Below are 23,940 nucleotides of genomic sequence, written 5' to 3'. Positions count from 1 at the left end.
CAATTATTGCTTGTAAATACTGACTATTATTCGCTTATTAACTGACTGATATTAATTAATTGCTTTGAATTATTAACCTGCACACACCTTTTACTTCGTAATTATTAGACTGCGGATTTTTATACATATATAGGAAATTTAAAGGTACAAAATTGCACAGAATGCACGTAACATGAACAAATACACAAAATATCCAAATTATAGTGCTCTTTATAATACCTGGTAGGTGAAATAATTTTTCACCAAAGTTCTACTTTTTTTGCTATATTCTCAAAAATATAAATTTGCATAAAAATCCGCAGTCCAGTAATTATCAATTCTCAGCAACGTTTAGTAGCCATCGATTATCAAATACTAGATGCCAATTGCTAATTTTTCGATGTCGATTAAAACTATCTATTACTAATCACTGAAACATTGTTTTTGTTTATTATAAACAATTTTTGCTAATAAATCATTCCTAAATATTTCTCTCTACTGCACATAGGATACTATATGCATTACAGTGAGCCACAAAAGTATTTACTTCCGGTGCACCACATTGCTACTTTTCCACAACTTTTACATAAACCAAAATCTTAAACCTTTTAAGCTTCGATTACATATTTCGAGATAAACAAAATATTCGGTTATTGTTCCGAACGCTGAATTTCAGGATGCACGTAACCCGAAAAAATGTACAAAATACCCAAATTACAGTCCTTTTTGTAATATCGGATGACTGCAAAAGTTCGTGGCCGAATTTCAGAGATGGCGGGAACCTTATCGCACTTCAGTACAAATGTTTGTTTTAGCGTTATGTTACATTCCTATCCAAAGATACACCGCTTGTGCTTTATTCTCAAATAATTACTCATTTCATTTCATTTTATTTCCAAACGAAATGCGCCTTTGCACACACCTTCTTGTGTTTCATTTTCGAATCGGGCACGAACTTTTGCAATCATCTAATACCTAGTAAGTAGGTGAAATAATTTTCCACCGAAATTCTACATTCTTCACCATATTCTCAAAAATACAAATTTGCCTAAAAATCCGCATTCCACTTCCCGTTTGTAAATCTGTAAACTGCCTTGTTAAAAAGAAAAAAAAAAAAAAAAGAAGGCAAGAGGAAGATGTTCATAGTTCAGTAACTTACCGAAACACTTGGTCTGTATCCTTTTATACATCTCGCCGCTGCTCTTTCGATGCACCATCCTGTGTGTCGCCGCCTGGTACTTCTTCCTAAAGTTTCTCTCGCTCTCCGTCGACTCCTGAGAGCTTCTCCTCTCTTTAGCGACACTTTCCGGGACCTCGTAGTCGCCGTCCCTGCTATCTGGCCTCTTCCACACATGGCTCTCCTCGAGGTCGCCGATGTAAATCCACTCGCTGCTCGTATACGGCTCCACATAGTTGTCCTCGTCCTCCCGACCTGATATTAGACGTAAGAACAACGACTTTAGCCCGACAGCTACGGATGAAATAAGTTTTAGACGTGAACGTTATCTTTGATACTATCCCACATAGCTAGCTGACTTTCTGCAAAATGCAGACGTCGAGGATAATCTTCGGGGGTGATATACTTCGGGGGAAATTATGCAAATAAATCGTGCTTTCGCCAGTATTAACAGGTTAAAGTGTCGGACCCGCTTTCACACTTTGCGGTCCTACGTTTGACTCGACGTAAGAATTTTTCCCTTCAGATATCGTGCAGTGATGAATTATAAATTATTTAACCACGATAAACCATTTTTTAATGTATTGACACGAATAAACGAATAACGAATAAACAAACGAGGCAGGTGTATTAAGAAAATTGAAAATACTTCGTCTTCTTAATTCGCACTGAAATTTATCGAATCTCAACATACAGGGAAACAACTAATCGCCTTTAAAGAAGACAAACGATGTTGGAGCATCAAGGTGAATATTTTTAATTAATGAACGCCATTGTTCTCACTGAACTGTCTTTTTTTTTCAAATCGTCTTTCATTGTGCAACTTTTCGCAAAATCGGTATCTATTATACATATCTGCTTTTATTATACTCGTTACACCGTACTTTCTTCGCCCACTTTTCCATACATGTATTACACTTCCTGGCAGATACGGGGGCAGTTAATGAAGTTTGCGCATCAGAATTTTTGAAACATCCTCTTTTACGACATGTTGCAGGAAACTTCTTAATAAAGTGTCCTTTTTACGCGGGAAATTAGAGGGAAGCTTTGGTTGTAAAATCTTCAAGATATCGGTAAATGTAGTACTTCATCATTTCGCGGATATTGGTATAGGTGATTTAATAACAAATTTCACATATTACAGTAACTTCATAATATTGAAATAGCTACTGTACTTTTAAGATATAAGAAAATTTTGTTAGTTTATTTCAAATAAATTTTAATGTGTTACGTACGCGGACTAGCCGACACGGCGGCGCCGAGACATCCGCCTAGAGCTCACCCCCTTGAGATAAAGTAAACGAACGCGCTTCGGTCTCATGGGAAAATTAGGACCCCCACTACCCAAAAAATACAGATTTTTGGGTATATAAGGGCATGATTTCCGATGCTCTGGGGCAGTCACAGTTCAGAGTTACCCTGAACCTTAAAGTAGAGCAGTATCTGTATAGTCGCCGTTTGACACGAGCAAGATCGGGCTCAATTCCCTTTCAAGCAACCAAGTATAATACTAAACTCGTAAGTGTAATGTCGAGAAGGAAGATTCTTGCTCAGCCAAGAATCAACCATTATAATTTATATTTAAACCATTGTAAACTCCTTGAATATTATTAGAATATAGTTACTATAGAATTGCTTCAGCCTATATTCAATTGACCATCTCCTTGTAACATTAGTAACGAAACAGTTAAACTCACAAAGGATATATCTTTACCGCTCGAGGTATATCCGACATTACGATACATACTGTCCTCACAACCGCCAAACCTTTCCATCCTTCGGAGAACGGCGTATTAACCACATACGCCGAAGGTTCCAATCCTGTCGGATTTGTTGTCCAACCACGTATCACCCTCATACGGTGAACATTTTGACCGATCCACAAACCCAAACCAATATTACGCTCCGTATGAGGACACAACAAGCCTAACCCGTAACAAATGTTACTGTACATACATATATGAATTATGTATTAATTTTAGCAATTTCAGCGACTACTATAAATTAAATTCTTAATACAGGGTAGCATAACTTGCGAAGTTTGAACTGCATAACTGCAAAAACTGCATAATTTCAAGAGGCAAATTACATAGTATGAGGAAAAGTTTTGAAAAACGAGGTAAAGTATCTCGTTCATTATTAGATTTACAATTAGTGCTAGTTGTTAACGCTCGTGGTCGGATCTCAATGAGATACGACCACTCTTACGTATAAGAGACTATGTGAATTATATTATTCTTCGCCTGGTGTTCCCTTTACTATTGACTATTCTGAACTATTCTAAGACACGTTTACGCGTGGTTTTTAAGGTATCGGTGATGGCACTGATTGGTTGACAGGGGAATGGAAGTGGAAAACGGGGTGACAAAAATGCGAATATTCAATTGGTGGATGGAATTTGTGGATAGGTAGCGGGAAGGATTCGGAGCGGGGGTGATGAGCGACTTCTCACCCCTACGGGGAAAGGCCCAAGGTGACGTCAGCGCGGTACCGTTGATCGGGTCACCGTGGCCGTCCGACTCTTGGGTTCCCTAAAGTTTATGACACGGTAATTGCTATTGAGGGAGACAGAAAATTAATTTAGCTAATGCTAAGGTCACGTACCCGCTATTCAGGTACGGGTAAAACTTTGCCTTTTCAAAAATAGCGTCTATAGGCGACCGTATCATAAACTAGTTCTAACGAAGCCTTAACACTAGTAAAGTTAATACAGTTTTATTCACAAGTCAACATTCTTTCGAATCGTGATATAAAATACCATACTCCATTAAAAGAGACGAAATTATTGTTTAAAGGGGTGCACCACTGTTCAATTGTCCTTGTCCGGTCGCGCAGCCCACCGGCCAGTCACATATCATAAATTAATAAACAGTCCTTCCAGCCGTCTTCCTAGCCCCTAACAAATTCCTTCCCTATCGTAAAATAGTTCAAGTCACACCCTGGTCATGTTTCCTATCCCTTTCCCCTTTCCGGGTTTTCCCCAAATTATTTAAACTTTAGGCAACCACCTTCACCCTCACGTTCTCCTTCCACTAGTTTCCTAATATCCAATCACACCTCCGCATTTTTCGAGACCTTCTTTTCCACCACCTTCAACGTCCAACCAATCAGAACATACACCGCGAGGACAAGACAAACCAAAAGACACATCCCAAGTATCATTCCTTACCTCCGGAAACGATCGTAAGGAAATCACTGTACGATACGCGGTGTCGAAACATCGAAGTGAAGAGTTACGACCTTCACTAACGCGCAAATTCGTGCAAAAACAACCGCTCTGAAGCGTCTAAAAGTAGGTAAAATTTGGGAAATTTTTTCATAGGTAATTACTTAATGAAAAGTTTCAATTTCTTTTCAGCTTTCTTCTTCAATTTTCAGAAAGTGAAAATGTTACAAAATGGAGGCGTTCATCTTTGATTTCAACAGTATTTGTTGATGATAGGAAAATTTTGCTTAACATTGCTCCTCTTTTATAATTTTATTCATAAAGATTGAATTATTAACTGTCAAACATTTCTTTCGCAGAATGATTTGCAGGAGTACTCAATTTTGAATTGAAACTGAACAGTATTATATTCACTCTTACGTTCCAAATTCATTAACAAACTTTTTTCGAAATTAACAGGAAAAATATAATTGTAAATTTTGTTCTACTTTATGAAAATTATTAATGTTTATTAGGCATTGAGCCCAAATTAAATGAAATTTCAGCCCTAATGATATATTTATTAACAAAGGAAAAAGAATTTTTGACTTGATTTTGGATCAAATTGTCCCAATTTCAATGCAAGTATTTATTTTTTTAATATTTCTTTTATGTCAATATTTTCATTTTCTAAAGAAATGAAAGACAAATTGTAAAATTCGACTAAAAGCACTATCTGAAGATACTTCGCCTAGTTTGAACGAGTTTCACGTTGTCAGCTAACACCTTTGACATCTTTCCCATTGAGTTTACAGAACAATATATCGTAGATATCCTAACCCTAAATTCCTAATGCTCCCATGTACAATTCTAGATCCTCCTGTCTCAAGAGATTCCCGGATGGCCTACTATTTCTCTCACCACCAATAATCCACTGCATCAACGGATCAACTTTAGATACACGTGGCAGAGTCAAAAAGTTAGTTGCATTCGTCTAGAACTTTTTATCTATCAGAGATATCTTGATGAAAGTCGGTGGAAACACTGGTTACGCTTCCTTTCTCAAGTTATATTAGGTCATTCTGAAAGTTCCCGCAGTTCTAAGCCGTTCGTTTCGAGGAAACGTAAAATTCGTTAAAATTAAACTTGAATTTAATTTAAAATTAAATTTGAATGTAATTTTGAAACTGAAAACTTCGAAAAAAAATTACTGCTAAAATTTCTACTGTAATCATTTTAGCTCCCTGCTTTATAGCAACGAGTCAGATTCGTGGCACAGATTCTGGTCAAGATGCGACAAAAATTATACTATATTAGTAACAAAAGTTAATGTTAATTCCAACTTTCGTTTCAACTGATAAGACTGACTTACCAAATGTAATTAATCTTTTCAAATTTAACTTGAAACAGTAAATGAGCTACTCGGAAGCCAAAGTAACTAACTCCATGAAATAAAGTTTATTAAAGTTATTTTATTTAGGAAAAATTAAGCACCAAGCATTTGCTTTGATACTAAAATTGAAAGAATATGAAAAAGTGAAGTTAATCATTTTGGCTTCTGAGGCAAAATTTTGGCAAAAAAGTATCATACGTCAAGGAGTTAAGTGTCTCTTTGAACCATATTAACACTAACAACTGAATTATTTCAGGTGATCAGAATTCTTGAGTCACCCTGTATATCGTTAGCGTTCAACACTCAGGTCGATAAGACTGTTTATGTAGAATAGGCGCCGTTGCTCGGCACGTGGCAAACAGTCCACGTGGATTTCAGTATGAACGTATGAATGCGTGCACAAGGGATGATCGAACTACAAAGGAGTGCAAAAAGAGCGAGCGCTGATTTGACTGTGTCGGTGATTATGAAACTAGCCCAAGACGTATATTTCTTGTTTCGAGATATTTAGAATTTTCCCCTTTGGTGTATTAAAAAATACTCTTTCATTACGTAATACAGTATTTCACGAGATACTTGCTCTAATAATATAAGAGCTTTTTCTATGAAAAGATCGACGCAGCACAAAATAAGTGATAAATTCCTTTTGAAGGCACATATACACGTGTACCTATTGCTCATCCAGGTAAAAGAAATACTGCGAAATATAATGCACATTTAAACTGGCAATTTAAAAATTACTTCATTCATACCTGTGAACAAAACTGACGTCGAGTCGCACTCGACGAAGGAGTCCAAAGGGTTAACCATGGAGCGGTAGACAAAGTGTTAAAAAATCCACATACTAACCGGTAAGAATTTCCAAACTGACGTCCGTGCTCCTCGCGTGAAGCCTCTTCCTGCCAGCGGCGGTGTCGTCGATGGATCCTCTGCTTCCGCGTCTGGAGGCCACCCTTTCCTCCGATTTCGCACGGACGTCCGATCTGCCAGCGCTGCTACGACGATGTCGCCTGTCACCGCGATCCTCCGATCGATACCTCTTGTCGAACTTCTTGTACAGACGGTGGCCAGGCACGTGCTTCGACGAGGAGGACCTGTGTCCCTCTGGGGAGTCCGCGAAACCTGCCGGTGGTCGAACGATCTCTTCCGAGACCTCGGGGTGGAGCAACACGACGGCACGCACGATAGAGAAAAGAGGTAGATAGACCGACAGATAGAGAGACAGGTCGATTCGAGATCACTTTTTTGGTTTTTTTTTTTTCTTTTTTTTGGTGACAAAGTTAGCACCGACATCTTGGCTAGGTTTGGTCGAGTGTACTTTGCTGAGTTTTTAAGGGCACTTTTGCGTAATTTCGACGACCAGCGTGTAAGTTCTAAGTTGGTGGTTAGAAAGAATTTTGAAAATGTCTAATCAGATGAGTTTGCAGGTTTCTGAGTTTGAATGTTTAGAGACAAGTAGTTTTGATACTAATGGCATTTAAATTTTCAATTTGCTGCTTTTTCCAGGTTTCTGAGGAATTTGAATTTTTCTGGGGTGAATTGGCTGTAAATATCTTTGCGCAAATTTTGTTTTTTTTAATCGTTATGTAATATAGGGTGGGCCACGTCAAACGAACCACCTAATTATCTTCTCTAGCTACAGTGGCACGAGAAAATTTTTATACGTAATTTAAATGGTTTCAAAGGGCGAATAAAATGGAAGACAAATTTTTTTCTGTATTTTTTACATTAATGTACATATTTTTTTCTATTGTATGTTGTAGCAGACATTGATATGCACTTAAACGTGCAAAATAATATGACGTATAAAATGACGTAGGACTTTAAAATTGTAAATCAAACGTGAAACCTCCTTTCATTCTGCCATTTCTTTCATAAAAAAATTTTTTTCAATTTTATCCAGTTTTTGAAACCATTTTTACGCACAAAAATTTCCTCATGCCACTATAGCTACACGAGATAATTAGGTCCACTCTGTATAACATATTGATCAAAATTCCGGAAATATTTCCAAAGATATTTACAGTAGAAATACCGATACAATTTTTGCTTGGCAAAATTATTTGCAAAACAGCCAGAAAGGAGGAGCAAATACTATGTTGTATCAAACATAGTTACTTTTCTACAGTTTAAGTCACAGTTTCAGTTCACTGACTTGTCTTTAAAATAAACAAAAACTACTTTTCAAATTAGCACTTCCTAATTTTCCAACGAAATACAGCAAGTTTAAGTAAGCAATATTGCAAAGCAAACTATACCTTCTCTCGTCCTTATTGTTCCTAAATATGCAGCAAGATTATTCACCGAAGATTAGAAAGCACTTATCTAACACGCTTCCTCCGATCCCCGCTAATTTCCAAGCTGGCATCAAAGGGGTGAATTTTAAAGCGCAACGTTATCCATTAATTTCACGTTTCAACACGTAAAAAGTATCACACAATCTCGCCAACTTTCCGCTGTTCTACGTCCCTTAAAAATTCATCAGAACTACCCTCTATAAGATCCTCTGTGAATATTTCACCGGACAGAATCAGCTAATTAATCACGGGAGCAAGTAGGAAGAAAGGAAGAAATTCAAGACTGAAGCAACTAACTACACTATAAACTACAGATTTCACTTATAGCAATTCTCTACTCTACCTACTATCTTCGAATCAACAAAATACAAAGAAGAAGGAAGACTTCTTTTCTGACCCTCTGTAAGAGTCTAATACCAAGTTCATCGAAAATTACTCGGTTTCCTATCGAAGCAGCAACTTGACAAACGGTAAATAATTTACCTCTCTGCCGCAGTGGTGACAATGAGGGACATCGAGAGCGCTGATGGTCAAATAGTGGTCCGCGCCCTCGCTATAGAAGACACTGTCGCTTCCTGGACTGACGGACCTCAACGATTCCGCTGAAAGAGCCTTTAATCTCGCCTCCGGGCTCTGTGACTCGACGATCATCGCCCGTTGTCCGTTGTGCCCTGGACTACGTTGATAACGGCCCGGGCTCAGCCTCGAATGCATTATAATGTCATCCGCTGCGCGAGATCTTCTTCGTGGTAGACTGCCTGTTATGGCAGCGTTCTTGTCCTAAATTGCAACAGGACGACGGTGCTTTGTATCGTGTCGGTATGAAGGATACTTGCTCTCGCCGTTCGACTGATTAATTTTGCGAAAAGTGTACAGGGTGTGAGAAAAGAGTAAGTGACTGGATTAGCATAGCGTGATTTTTGCATCTTTGGATCGGTGGAGATTCGTTGAGAAGGGTTGCTGAAAAATTGTGCTTTACCTTGAAAATTAAGGTCGAAAGGTTAGGTTTTGTATGGGTGCTGACGAAAGTAGTCGAACGGGTATGCACAGTTTAGACTCAATATTTCGAATTGGTGGAGATTCATCGAAAATTAAGGTCAAAGATCAAATTTTGTATGGGAGCTGACGAAAGTATTCGAACGCTTGTACACAATTTGGACTCAATATTCGAATCGGTGGAGATTCATTGAAAATCGAGGTCAAAAGGTCAAATTTTGTATGGGTGCTGAGGAAAGTATTTGAACACTTACGACCCAAATTGTTAAGAAATAAAATGACCTAAATGTAACTAAAGTGAGGTGACAATCTTGGGAATGTGTGAGCAAAATTAGAAAAAAGTTGAGTAATGTATACAGAATTGGTGGAATTACATTTGTATTACTTTGCATTAATGTTTGGTTTTGGACTATCTTTGGTGTTAATTACACGTCTGAGTCGTTCCATGATGTGTACCAGTGTTTCTGATACATTTTTTTCTATGGAATTCCATATTTCTGTTGTTTTATTTTTTAACACCTCTTTGGATGCTGTTTCATATTTTCCAAGTTTTTCCTCAATTTTGGGCCACAAGTGTTCTATAAGATTAATATCAGTACTTTGGGAAGGAGTCTGTAACGTGCGAGAAAATGTCTGTAATCTTCAAATTTCTCAACGAATCAAAACACGATTTAATGCCACATCCAACTTATTCCTGTAACCACAAGGTGGAATCACCTTCTACAAATTTTTCCTTCACACAACTCCCTTATCCCCATCATCCAACTCACTATAGATAACACCACTTCGACCCAATGCTAATTGCTAAATTAGCCATCGCCAAAAAGTGCAACAACAAATCAAATCAAAGTTAAAAAAAAAAAAGCAAACCTCAATTCTTGAAAACAGTAATCACCAACCGAACATCTACCATTTAACAAACTCTCGTAAAGCAATCGTGTGTCACCCCTGAAACCCAACACAAGTGACGACCCACGTACATTTTCTTTCATAGCAATCTCTCTTCTACATCCACTCACCTCGTTACTCCTCCTCCTAGCGGAAACGTAACCAATGGTCTTCCTCCTCGGGCTCTCCCTCGTTCTCCGGTGTCTCCCATCTGCGCCCTCGCGATGCACATGATGATGATGGTGATGATGCATGTGATAGTGGTGACTGCAACTGGAATCATCTGACGTTGGTACATGGCCACCATCCTCAGTTTGCTCCACTCGCCAATCCTCTTTCTGAGGGCTTCTACTAGGTTGTTGTTGCGGCTGTTGCTGTTGTTGTTGCTGCTGCTGCTGCTGTTGACCTTGTGTCGATTGTTGAGCAGCTTCGCGCTTTCTGTTATTTTTGTGGGGACTTTTGGCGCTCGTCGATTTTCCTCGCTGTCGGTAACGATGACTCGGCGTTGGACTGATCTCGGCAGTGTCTCCGTACAGTTCTGTGCTACGTTCGATGTCTGTTGTGCTTCCGAGGAAATCCAGGGTGAAGGTCTTCCTTCGTCTTTTTTTTCAGCCGTGCAGATCTGGAGGAGACTCGGCGTAGCCGCCGGAAGAGGAGCGGTGACCTTCCTGGAAGCGGACGGAGAAGGAAGGATACGTAACTCTGAGGAAATTGTACAATGGTATTGTGGCGGGTACGTCGTTGCCAACAAGCCCTTACCGGACCTCGTTCTATTCTTCCACGCGAACCTTCTCTTTTCCAACTCCTTCAGATTTTAGTTTCCGTTCTTTTGTCTCTCCCCGGGTTAAGACTTGCCTTCGTCCTCGAGTAGCCTAAGAAGCGCACATGTGGCATCCAGGTTCGCACGAGGACGAACGGCCCCGCTTTTTCACAAATTTTCCGTTTCCACCACTTTCTACACTTCTATCTTTATCTATCTCTACTCCTGTCTCCCTGTCCTAACAATATAAAAACCCAGCACGCCTACACCTCCGGTCAGTTTTTCCTTTACCAGCCATCGAAACGTACCCGCCGGGATGATTAGCGAACAAAACAGTTGTATTATTCCGAGCGAACTGTACGCCGACCGTCGCATTTAGATTTTAATAAATTGAGGTGAAACCAGTGCAACGGCGTTCTTCACCCGCCTCAGTATGAAAAGTGTTGCTGGTTTCATTTTGTCAGCTGGGATTGAATGTGAAATTTTGGAAGTGTAAATGTAGGAATGCAAGTGTTTAGCTTCCACGTTTGTTATATTTTGTGTTCGTTTCTTTGTTATTGGCAGATGCTTTGTAAGTGTAAATGAAAAAATTAAATTTTGGGAAAGACCGATCAGTAATTATGTTGTTTTTAAGATCATTTTAGGAAAGAGGAACTTTGTGATAAGATTGATCCACTGATAAAGAGAAGTAGAATTTAGTGCAATTTCTGTTTGAACAGGAAAATCTTTGAGGGTGATAATTAACAGGTAACGATGACATTTAGCAAAATTTTATGATTATGAAGTACACTGCTCGTGAGTATTAAGACACTGAGTGTGAAACAAACCTAGATAGTCGTTGTAAAATTATTAAGATTGCAAAATATTATTTAGCTTGGTATTTAACTTGGTAATATAACAAGTATATAATTTTTGCTAAATCTAGAAAAAAAATATAATTTGAATCAGACGATACTTCGTGAACGAATATAACGTGTATCCTAAAATGGACGAACGTCAGTCTACGAGAATCTACAAACATTGGATCATCCTTTAAGTCATGTGAATGTTCCAAAAATTGTCAAAAGAATAATCGGACATTTAGTAGATAAATGAAAAATCATTGCAGAAAATAAAAGGAAATATAGGGTGTCCAAACTGAAGGAGGCCACTTAAATATCTCTTTTGTTTTTAGTGTCATGAAAAATGTTTGTAGCATGGTTTCAATGATTTCCAAAGGGGGAATTGCTTATTTTGTCATTTTTTGTTTTTTGTCTCATAATTTTATTATTTTTTTAGCGTTCAAAATCATCTGAAAGTCATGATTCAGGCATATGCAAGAGATGCAATAGAAAAAAATACACGTTTCCTACACAAAAAACAACGATGACGTTGAAAAAACTAAAAAAAAAATGAGCTAACAAGAAACTTTTTCTTCCATAATGTTCCCCTTTGAAAATCATTTAAATCGTGCTAGAAACATTTTTTATAACACTAAAAACAAAGGAGATATTTAACTGGCGTCTTTCAAATTGGACACCCTGTATATTCATTAGCGATGGTTACAAATAAATCGATCCATTTTATCCTACTCAAAAAGTGTGGAGTGCCGACATTATTTCCAGTGTGACCTAATACAAACACGAAAACTTTGGATCTCGTAAAATTATCGCGTCTTCCATGGAATGAGAATGGAAATTTGCAAGTCGTAAGAACCACTGTCGAGCTGATAGATATTAGCTTAATTATTGTCTTACGTCACGATCTAGCTCGGTCTCCGAGGTATGTCCGCTTGGAGGTGCAGTTTGCTGCTCAAGTTCGTGACCCGGATCTGTCATTGCATCTTTCAGGTCGTAACTGCCCGAACTACTACTGCTCGTGGACCTAGCTGGTGAAGCAGGTACCTCCAATCCACATGGAATTTCCGTTTCCTCCAATATCGGTGGTGGGCTGCATGGCTCTTCAACGACAGCCTGACGCGACATACCACAGAATTTCAACTTTGTACTGAATACCTGGGTACTTTGGACCTTTGAAAAATTACGAATTTTGCCATTTTGGAGGTATTTTGGACCTTTGAAAAATTACGAATTTTGCCATTTTTGGTCTTTTGCAATTTTGGGTATTTTGGACCTTTGTAAAATTAGGAATTTTGCCATTTTTGGTCTTTTACAATTTGGGGTATTTTGGACCTTTGAAAAATTACGAATTTTGCCATTTTTGGTCTTTTGCAATTTGGGGTATTTTGGATCTTTGAAAAATTACGAATTTTGCCATTTTGGGGGTATTTTGGACCTTTGAAAAATTACGAATTTTGCCATTTTTGGTCTTTTGCAATTTGGGGTACTTTGGACCTTTGAAAAATTACGAATTTTGCCATTTTGGAGGTATTTTGGACCTTTGAAAAATTACGAATTTTGCCATTTTTGGTCTTTTGCAATTTTGGGTATTTTGGACCTTTGTAAAATTAGGAATTTTGCCATTTTTGGTCTTTTACAATTTGGGGTATTTTGGACCTTTGAAAAATTACGAATTTTGCCATTTTTGGTCTTTTGCATTTTGGGATATTTTGGACCTTTGAAAAATGACGAATTTTGCAATTTTTTCCCTTTATTTTAAGGTATCTTGGACCTTTGACAAAATATCACTGAAAGGATTTCTTGAAATTCGAGAAGTTGACGTCGCTGTGAGCGACGGGGATTTAACTAGGATCCCGGAAAGATTTTAGTATAGGTATTAAGAATAATCCTTCTACAAACATTAAACGCGTTTTTCTCCTTCTCCTACTCTTTCAACACACGTGTGCAAGATTTCCCGGAAATTACTCGACGGATGTTTCTGAAATTTCGCTAACATCTTCAGTACACATGTAAATAGGTCTCATCATCCTCTATAATCGTGAAAATTATTATTTTTTAAGGAATCCAGAAGAAACGATTTTTGGGCAAAAACTCGAAACGCGACTTTGTTATTCTTTGATATTCATCAACCAGACTGTATGATGCTCAACCGCAACTATTATATAATCGGTTCTTCGCGGCATTTTTGTTTCCGAAATGCCAGAGCCGAGAAATTTTGCACGCTAAAAAACCCCTTTCTTCGTGTAAGGGCTACTTCCGACACACGTCACACAAAGACTGTACCGTATTCCACCACCAAAAAAAATTCAACGCACAGTGCAAGTTACGAATAATAACCGTTTCAAATTTAATTTCAATAGCTCTGGTAGTTTTCTTCTAAAAATATGACAACGCGATAAACACGAAAGTAGCATTTTTCCCGACTTCTTTAAATTTCAACCTACCAAAAAATTTGAAATAATTCATAAATTTTCACGATTCATGATTAAATTTTCGATAGTTCCAATACTTTTGAAGAAAACAGCTTGTAACATTCTCCTTACATTTCCACGCAAAAATGCGTCATCCGTAAGCAAAAGCAGTTTTCAATTTGACGCAATAGTGCGTTCGTGATAAAAATCATAACTTCTAAGCAAATCAATCTTCGACCTAAGTCCTCTAATACTTTTCCGACCATTTCAAGAGAATTCAAAGATGCATCAACTGGCATATAGAAAAAATATATGGTTTCATTTAAAAAATTGTAACGATCTTTATTTTTTCAAAATCTGCCGTAGCGAAAGGGTTAAAAAGAACTTTACCGTAGGTTGTACAAAAATTTTACTAAACTTAATACAAACTAACAAAACGACCTAATTCTGTCAACCTTCAAAAAATCTGCCACCCTTGGTACATCTCAAAGTGACAACCACCGATTTTCATGAAATTTTGGTATGCGATAGATACGAAAAAAATATCCAACACGTATTTCTTCGACAATCGTCCACATTGAAAGATTAAAAATCGTCCCTTTAACGTTATGTGGTAGATACGAAAAAAAAAAAAAAGAAACTAACGAACAGAAGCCGTGGCCACGGTTGAATAAAGAAAACAGCGAAAGCGTTGTTAATCCAGGCATGTGTGGAAGGAAGAAAGGACGAGACTCACCTCGCTGCGAGCCAGGCTGTAAATTGAGCTGGCGCTTTCAAAGGAGCTTCCCTCCGCGGCAGTGGCTGTCGCCGAAGCCGAGGCCGCTGCGCTTGAGGTTTGCGGAGGCCTCGACCAGGAACTGGTCGTTGCGGAAGTGCCGGTAGTGGTCCCAGTCTCAGTGGAGGTGTTGGCAGTGACGTAATCCTCGGTGGTTGAGGTCTCGGATAGGTCTGTGTTCGTCCGACCGCCTGAGTCCGTTCTGGCGAGGCTCAGGCCGAACTCGCTCGACGATTGCGATTGCGGTTGCGACAATGGCGGGCCAGGACTCGCTCGACGGAACGCGCCCTTCGGCCTGCCATTCAGCGGCGTCACGGACGGTTCGACGCTGAGAAGTAATTGCCTTTAAAAATCCTTTCACATTTTACACTGACCGCCCCACGACCTACGCGTCGACGTTCGATGGATGAATTGATCGAACGATGTGGTGCTTGCGGGAGATCATATGTGTGCCTGTGTGTGTGTTTTTTAAGAGGGTATGTCACTTTGAGGTTCGTAAAAATAGGTGGAAGTTTGGGAATTTCTTTTTGTGGCTAAGTACTGGATGGAAAATTTCAATTTTTTCTTTTAGAGGGTGTAAATGTAAGTTTCGGGCGTTTCTTGACAATATTTGGAAAGTGAAAATGTTGCAAAATAGAGGAGTTATTGTGAAACCTCTTTTTTTTTTTGGTAAAAGAGATCATTTCTTTAATAATTAAAATTTTTGAAAAATTGCAAACTACGTTGTAGATAATACATTTTTATTTACAAATCAAACAGAATTTTTTTTTTTTTGAAACACTCCAATCCTTGCCTGAAGAAATTTCGAAATAGTTCCTCCATTTTGGAACATTTTTACTCTACAAAAATTGGAGAAAAAGCTGAAAGTTACATTTATATCCTCTAAAAAAATTGAAACTTTCTAATTAGCGGTTACCTATAAAAAAAATTCGCAAACTTCACCTGTTAGACGCCTCAGGGTGGTGTACAGTGATCTGGGATTCTTTTGCGTAAGGTACATACCGGGTGTTCGCGTCATTAGGTGTATTTTTCGTAAATGGTGGATATACGGAAGAAATGAAGGAGGAAAATATTTTACGGTGTAAGTATACGGGGTTTTAAAATAATAGCATGTATCAACTTTTTATGTTTTATAAAACGAAGGTGATCTTCAATTTTTTATATGGAATGCTTTATGTAATTTTTATACTCTTTACGTACGATTTGCTCTAAATAATCAATAAAAGTTTCGGAAATTAAATATCAGACATATTTTATTCTACTGCAATAAACTATTTTATTATTTACTCGATGTCAGTATTTCTAGAAACAATTTTATAAAAAATTTGTAAAAAAGCTTTTACGATAATTATATAAATGTAATGCAAATTGTAGTAATTATTATCATTGCCTTCAGCCTTATAAAATATGTCAATTTTATCGTTGTCTAAAATTTGCATCGAAATCGTATACTGTCGTTATTAATGAAACACGTTCGTCCATATTGTAGAAAAAGTTACTAATAAATTTATAATATTATCCGTGTTTATCATTAACTGTTGCGAATAAATTAAGATTTGCTCGATTTATTCGACTGGAAGTTCTTGCTAATTACTTCATTAATTCACCGGGAGTTTCATTTCATTCATTAACTACCAATGCTATTAAAACTTTTTTCTCATTTTGTAGGCGATGTTTAAACATTTTACAAGGGTCAAGCGAGCAGCAAGTAACACCCTTCCTTCTGTCAAATAACGAGCGATCTAGTGATTTCTCGCAAATACCTAATTAAAAATAATATTTAATCAAAATACAAAAAGCCACTTCCCTAACAAGATTCGCTTAAAAAAATGTATCATTGCATTTAAACATTCCACTTTTAACAAATTAACACTGTTAGTAGATGCTTTAACAAATTTTGAATTAAATACCCTGACGTAACATGGAAATTATTTTAAATAAGAATGTTTCAAGTATTCAAGCTTCAAAATTTCAAGCATTGTTTTGGGAATTATGTTTTTTTTTTTTCAAAATGAGCGGCTTAAAACGGCGTGAACTTTCGGGATGACTTGATAAATGATACAATTAGAGAAGTAAGATTGGTCAAGTGTGTGGAGGAGTGGATAAAATGAAAGGTTTGATTAAAGTGTAAGAATACAATAATGGTAAATTTTTGCAGAATTTCTGTATACAACGAAAAAAATTAACACTAGATTTTGGTATACTATGTGTAAAGCGTGGATTTTCTTACGCTATAAGGGAAATACTCTGTTGTTTTAATAGTTGCTTGCGATTAATTATGGCATTTCCAACTACATATAAGACTTAATTTTCAAATTTTTGATTCTGCCAGTTTTGAAATATATTTTGCGAGTCATTTTAATTGGAGAGTATACAAATGACTTAATAAGAAGACTAATATCGACTAATGAACGTCAAGGCTAATGTGAAATATCGTTACTTTTCTGTTATTTAATATAGTATACCAGGTTAGGTATGACCTAATACTATTCAATGAATATAGAAGGTGACAGGAAAGTAGGTGGTGAAACTTTGGTACCGTATTCTACTGATCCTGAGGATGAAAAAACGTCATACAAACATAGGTCCGAAAACTCTTCCTTTCCGAGATATAGACACTTTTTCCTTACATCGAAAATTCACTATGTAGAATAGTTGTTAAACGTAAAATTTCAAGCACCGTCATTATTTCTTTTGCTAGATATATTGGCACTGAAGACAGCGTGTTTATGATAATAACACTATTGATAGCCTGGAAGTACTCAAAAAATTTGATTGCCGCGTGTGAAGAAATTTTGAAGACAGCAGAAACTTTTTCACGTCTTCGACGGTCTCTGAAACGCCTTTCCAAATCATTTTCAACAATTTCTGCAAGTATGTTCTATACATTCCTCCATCCTAATCGAAAAGTGTCTATATCTCGGAAAAAAAGAGTATTCAAACCTACGATTATACGACTTTTTTCATCCCTAAGAATAGTAAAGTACAATACCAAAGTTTGGTCATCTGTTTCCTTGTCACATGAAAAAACGAAATTCTGGATAAATTACCTCGGTGTTAATGGTTGCACCGGTGTTGCTGGCTCGAGACGTATTCTCGGACTGGATGGACGCGATTCCATCGTCTCCTCGATTTCCAGAGCCTCGGTGTCCATTGAGGAACGCTGTTGATGCTGGAGAAGCAGAAGGTGCCTTCTTCTCGAGGACGGTGTCAAAAGGGACAACGAGTCTGCCTGGAGGACCGTCGCTTGAGACTCGTTCCAAATTCCGTCGCTATGGTCCCTGGTGACGTCATTCGTTAACGAATCGCTCGATGCGAACGGAGAAGTGATCAAACCGGAAATCCCGAGTCCACGATTGAAGAGGAGAGGATAAACATGCCCTGGTTGCCGCAGTGGACGTGTCGGCGACGAATAGCCTTTAGGACTTTGTAATGTTCTTCGTGGCGCTGAAATATCGCGAAGCAGTAGTGTAACTGTTGGATGGTAATTTTCGTTCGGTGGTTTTGACGATGAAATAGCTGAGGAATTGATTCGAGTAGGGATATAAATTTTTTTGGATGAGCTTTTCGATGAGTCATCCAATTTGGATGAGTTTTTGGACGTGTAATACAATTTGGATGAGTTTTTCTATGAGTAATCCAATTTGGATGAGTTTTTGGACGTGTCATCCAATTTGGATGAGTTTTGGGACGTGTCATCCAATTTGGATGAGTTTTTGGGACGTGTCATCCAATTTGGATGAGTTTTTCTATGAGTAATCCAATTTGGGTGAGTTTTGGATGAGTCGTCAAATTTGGATGAGTTTTTGTACGTGTCATCCAATTTGGATGAGTTTTTGGACGTGTCATCCAATTTGGATGAGTTTTTGGACGTGTTATCTAATTTGGATAAGTTTTTCTATGAGTAATCCAATTTGGGTGAGTTTTTTGGACGAGTCATCCAATTTGGGTGAGTTTTTTGGACGAGTCGTCCAATTTGGATGATTTTTTGTACGAGTCATCCAATTTGGATGAGTTTTTCTATGAGTAATCTAATTTGGATGAGTTTTGGACGAGTCATCCAATTTGGGTGAGTTTTTTGGACGTGTCATCTGATATGGACGAGTTTTCGAATTTTTAGTTTAATTTTATGAAATACAATTTTATTAATAATGTTTATTAATACTGGACAATTTTATGTCAATAAATTGAATTATTTTTTATTCGAAATTAATTTGTTCACGATTCACGATTTAATCGAGTGATGAAAATCAACTGGTGAAGTTTTTTCATATATTTTTTATTTTTCCTAATCTAAACGTCTAAACTGAATCATTGACATAACAGGGTGTCGTATGAATCAACCCTTCGAGGTCGTATTTAGCTCAGAGATGGCTGCTGGAATTAATTTTCATTGACCAAACACTAATAATACAATGCAAAATTACGAACACAAACTTCAATATCTCTTTTTTCAATTTTACATACGTTTAACACAATAATATACGCTTTCATTTTTCCTAAAAATTACATTTTATATTCCTCCATAGTGTTTTACTGGCGGAGAGCAGACACACGATCGCAAAGGGTTAAAAAATATGAAATTATGCATCTATCGAAAAAACTCCAGAGAATCCCTTTTGTTTCATAAATTACAAAATACAACGTACGTTCTGCACATGATTTTGTACCTAAATATTGCAGAAGGCAATTGGATCGATCGAAGGTACTATTGGATCAGGATTTGAATCCCAATCCTTTATTTGCTGCACGATTTGTTCTGTTACTCCGAGCAGTGACCCATAGCTTCACCTTAAACCCGATATTTGGAATAGCTACCCTTTGCACTGTACACATGGAGGTTTTTGAGTACACACAGAGTTCCAAGTTTGAAACTGGATGAAAGCAAACCAAGGCACAAAGGCGCCAGAGCTATATCTCGCTTTTGAGACATTTTAACGTACAAACAAACGGTATGCTACTGTTCTGACCAATTGTATCGTCACAAGGATAATTTCGGAAACAACAGATTGCATGTAAAAGATTGTAGTTAATTTTTTTCCCGTCAATAACACCTTTATAATTTCCAATTTCGTCGTAAAATTGTGATTATTATAAAATAAAAATTGATCTTTCAATTTAATTCCACAGAAAGTGTCTCCTTGACGCGTTACTCTTTTACTATTAACACCCCAGTTTCATACATATTAGGACACTTACTGAATGTGAACTGAAGAACAGCCATTAAAAAATTATTGAGATTAAAAAAAGAAATTAGTCAGTTTGCAATCTCGTAGTGTAAGGAGCACACATATTTTTACCGAGTTCTACGAATAAGCCAGTAACTGAATTTTGTTTTCCTTTTTCGTTCCACTTCTTTCTCTAATTTTCGTAAACTGACATTTTCTGGATAAACGTATCAGAAGTTAATTTTCCCCGCAACCGTGCCATGCTAATAGTGGCAAAAAATTTTAGCACCATTTGGAAACATTAAAAGTGATTTATATAATAAAAGAAATATTAAAATCAACTCTAATACTTCGTAATGAACTCGGTTGTTCTGCTAATGTGTTTAATGTTTGGTAACTTGCACAGTGAATGTAAAAAGTATTCGCACACCCTATAAAACGGAATATCTTTCTTAAAATTGGGCCAAAGGACTTGAGTTTTTTTGAGAAGTTAAATTTTTTGAAAAAATTGCAATTTGTGGAAATCGCGAGGAAAATTGTAAAGGTCACTGTTTACAACTTTTCTATCCGAGCTTGTAACGAAAATTAAAAAAACACGTTTTGTAGATCTATGTCAATTATCCACATGCTGAAAATTTCATCGAGATCGATATCGTCGACAAACAGCGACGAAGAAGAAGCTAGTTCGAAAAGAGGAGCAGATTCGATCTCGCCTAAATTTCCTTCGAACGTTCATCTTTCATACCTGATGCTGCGGTCGGCGACGTGGGGGACGTGGGAAGCGATCTCGGTAGCATGAAATCGTCCGAGGCTAAGCCTTGCACGCCGTCCTCCAGTGACACGCTCCTCTTCCGGAAAAATCCCCGCCGGATGAGATTCTCGTGAAATTCCTGAAACGATACGCATCGTGTGTGCATCCGTATCTTTAGAAACGACGTATCCGCGGGAAAAGGTTCACGCCCTTTTGCACTATTTTCACCCTCCCTCATCCGCCCTCCGTCGGCCCAGCAGAGACTTTCGCGAAGAAGAAAAGAGGGACTTGACGAGAGGACGGTTATCGATTTCTGGTCCTTCCGAGTTTCGAACCTCGAAAGTCGCCGCCGAGGGAGGGAAAAGCCAACGATCAGACCTTCTGATCGCGCGGGGCTAGCTTTTCGAGGGTCGAAACGTTACGTTCGTCGTAACTTTTCCGATTTGAATGATCGAACTCTTGCTCCGGGTGTCGAGCTTTTTTATTCGACTCGATCAGACACACGTGGGTTTTCGTATTGTTAGCGTTATTGCGTCTTTGATGTTCGAAGGGTGAGACTGTGGTTATGATGGATGCGTATTTGGACCGCCATTTTGTAACATTTTTGACTTAACCCTTATCTCAATAACCAGAATTGTCGTCCGTTTTATCGTCCAATTTTAGTAGTTTTCTGATAGGAAAATTCTAAACTTGAGGCAAATGATGAGGAAATGTGGAAGGGTTTTACCTGGAAGATCAAATATTTTAAGTGAGAATTATGTTGACATAAGGGTTAAAGAAATTTGAATATAAAGGCGAAAGTTACATATTCGTTGCCCAGCAAAAAAATTGAAACCTTTCACATGGTAATTCTAGTCGGGGCCACGATATAGCGAGGTCGTAAATTGAACTCTGAAAAGTCGGTACCGATTGATGTTGCTGCTCTTATTCTTATTTTCCATTCTTTATGTCCTTCCTACGAACGAATGAATATAAAGGCGAAAGTTACATATTCGTTGCCCAGCAAAAAAATTGAAACCTTTCACATGGTGATTCTAGCCGGGGCCACGATATAGCGAGGTCGTAAATTGAACTCTGAAAAGTCGGCACCGATTGATGTTGCAGCTCTTATTCTTATTTTCCATTCTTTATGTCCTTCCTACGAACGAAATACAGTAAATTCTCCACAAGTGTCCGACCGCAAGGAATCTAAACCTGACACTTGTAGAGTCAGGGAAATTTTTCTTAACATACTGATGAGATTTTTCTGATGAAAATGACATCAAACACGACATAATTTGAACAACATTTACTTATTAACACGTTTACTGTCACGCCAGACAGCGAGCGAGATAACATAGGCGCAGCAATGACGCAGACCCAGGCGTAGGACCATCTATACTGACACTTGTAGAATCCAAACTGACTGACACTTGTAGAGAATTTACTGTATCTGAAGATTGCAACGTATGGACTCGTGAGAATCTGTATTGAGTTCGTTGGAATACGCATCCACTATAATTGCAGCCTAATACAAGATGGAGAGGAACTTGTGGCACAATTAGGTGAGAGGTTATTATACAGGGTGAACCACGAAATGTGATCACTTTGCATTATTTCGATATTAGCCGAGTGATCGAATTTTTTTTCAAAGGGATCCTTAAGATAACTGTACTATACTTTTATTTTTTAACTTTTGAGGTTATCTTCAGTTTTTTGCAGATAAATGTAGATCTATTGTAGAAAGATTTTGAGCTTGAAAACTTAACCCTTTGAGGTCTATAGGTATTCTTAGGTTAATAAGAATTTTTGCCCTTAAATATCGTAGAATGATAAATTATAAATTACAAATGATAATAAATCATTTTTAAGTCTACAAGTATCTGTGAGAAGTTTTGCCTTCGGCTTTCATGCAATGATAAATTATAAATTATAAATGATAGTAAATCATTTTTAAGTCTATAAGTACACCACCGGTTCAAATGTTTGGAATCACTGTGCATTGCAATTTAGACAAAAATTTCCAGAACAAATTCAGCGACTTTGAGAATTTTTTATCGTTCGAATCAATTGATATGAGATAAATTGATATAAAAAATCTATAAAAGATCTATAAAAAAATTAGCAGCATTGATGAAAAGTGCGAGGTGATTCCAAACTTTTGCCCGGTGGTGTATGTACTAGCTGAATTTTTTCAATTTTTCAAAAATTCATCCTAGGTGGAAACGATTTGCTGAGTATGTTTTACTTATTCTTTCATAAGAAATCACGCACACCTGGGCATGTTATACCACAAATTCATCTCAATCCTGTATAATACAGTCGTAGGAGTGCGAGAGACTTTGAATATTTGGTGTGTTCCATGCAAACTTTATGCACGGTTCATGGTTAGGTTAGTGTAAATACTTCAGTGTCCTTGCTATCTTCAATGGTGTTGTAAAGAAAAGATGCTGATTTTTTACGAAAGTGATCTAACCATCCGCCAATTATTACTAAAAATTTGACATCTATAGTGTATATACACTGGATAAAATGACTCATGAACGCGGAAAAAGGAGCGCGTAACATCCGTACATAAAAATAGGAAGAGGAAGAGAATAATGAAATGTTAGATTTTAAATTAAAATTTACAATTTATCGCTTTTAGTTTTCTTTTATTAAATTAAGGTGGAAGTGCACAAAAGACAAAAATTAAGGTGAAATGCTAAAAGGCGCCCAAAGCACAGCGCGGGAAAATATTCAAAACACCTGTTGGCGCTAATAGGAGAAAAAGGGTTAATTTCAACAAGACACGAAAGAAGAAACTGTAAAGAAATGACTTAAAAAAATTATCACATAATTTCATCATTATACTTTCATTATATTTATTTCGTTATATGTAATATTTCTCTTTTTGAAGTAAAGAATTCTTACCAACCCATTTGTTTACTCTATCAAAAGTAACACAAATATTGGAGAAATAAAATTTTTTAAAATCCTGTGCATCGTTCATAACTATTTAAGTTGTTATTAATGATTATTTTTAACTTTATTAATATTTTACAAATTAATTTACAGGAGCTTGTAAAAGCAACTCTTTTATATTACGAGTTTCACATTGGTTTCCTATTTCTTCTAAACTGAAAGTGAAAAGAAAGTGAAACGTACTTGAGCATGCGTACTGGAAAAAATAGAGGTACACAAAAAAGGAGAAACAAATAGAATAGAAAGTGTGCAAACAATATGACAAAATACGTTAGGTAGTATGTAAACATAACGAGTGCTATAGAATTTTCGTGTTTATCATGTATAATATAAACCACACACAGCGTTACTAACTGCTTTTTATAGATTTGCTGAAGACGGGGAGAAAATTCTGCTTTGATGTCGTTTTTTTTTTTTT

At 37.2% G+C, this 23,940-nt stretch overlaps 1 protein-coding gene across 1 annotated transcript in view; it reads right to left on the bottom strand.

The window, feature by feature from the left end:
* Window positions 1-1,138: 1,138 nt before the first annotated feature.
* Window positions 1,139-23,940, bottom strand: part of LOC108577463 — a gene marked incomplete at its 3' end in the record, with an annotated part of 116,018 nt that continues 93,216 nt past the window's right edge. Inside the window, 8 exon segments of the mRNA XM_017940617.1 lie at window positions 1,139-1,411; window positions 6,544-6,847; window positions 8,475-8,795; window positions 10,007-10,543; window positions 12,372-12,587; window positions 14,622-15,003; window positions 17,711-18,107; window positions 20,574-20,718. Coding sequence (XP_017796106.1) covers window positions 1,139-1,411; window positions 6,544-6,847; window positions 8,475-8,795; window positions 10,007-10,543; window positions 12,372-12,587; window positions 14,622-15,003; window positions 17,711-18,107; window positions 20,574-20,718 — 2,575 coding nt within the window.

This window comes from Habropoda laboriosa, unplaced genomic scaffold (assembly GCF_001263275.1).
Source record: "Habropoda laboriosa isolate 0110345459 unplaced genomic scaffold, ASM126327v1 scaffold734, whole genome shotgun sequence".
Taxonomy (NCBI): domain Eukaryota; kingdom Metazoa; phylum Arthropoda; class Insecta; order Hymenoptera; family Apidae; genus Habropoda; species Habropoda laboriosa.
Note: the sequence above shows the minus strand (reverse complement) of the source record. Positions and strands in the feature narration are given on the sequence as shown.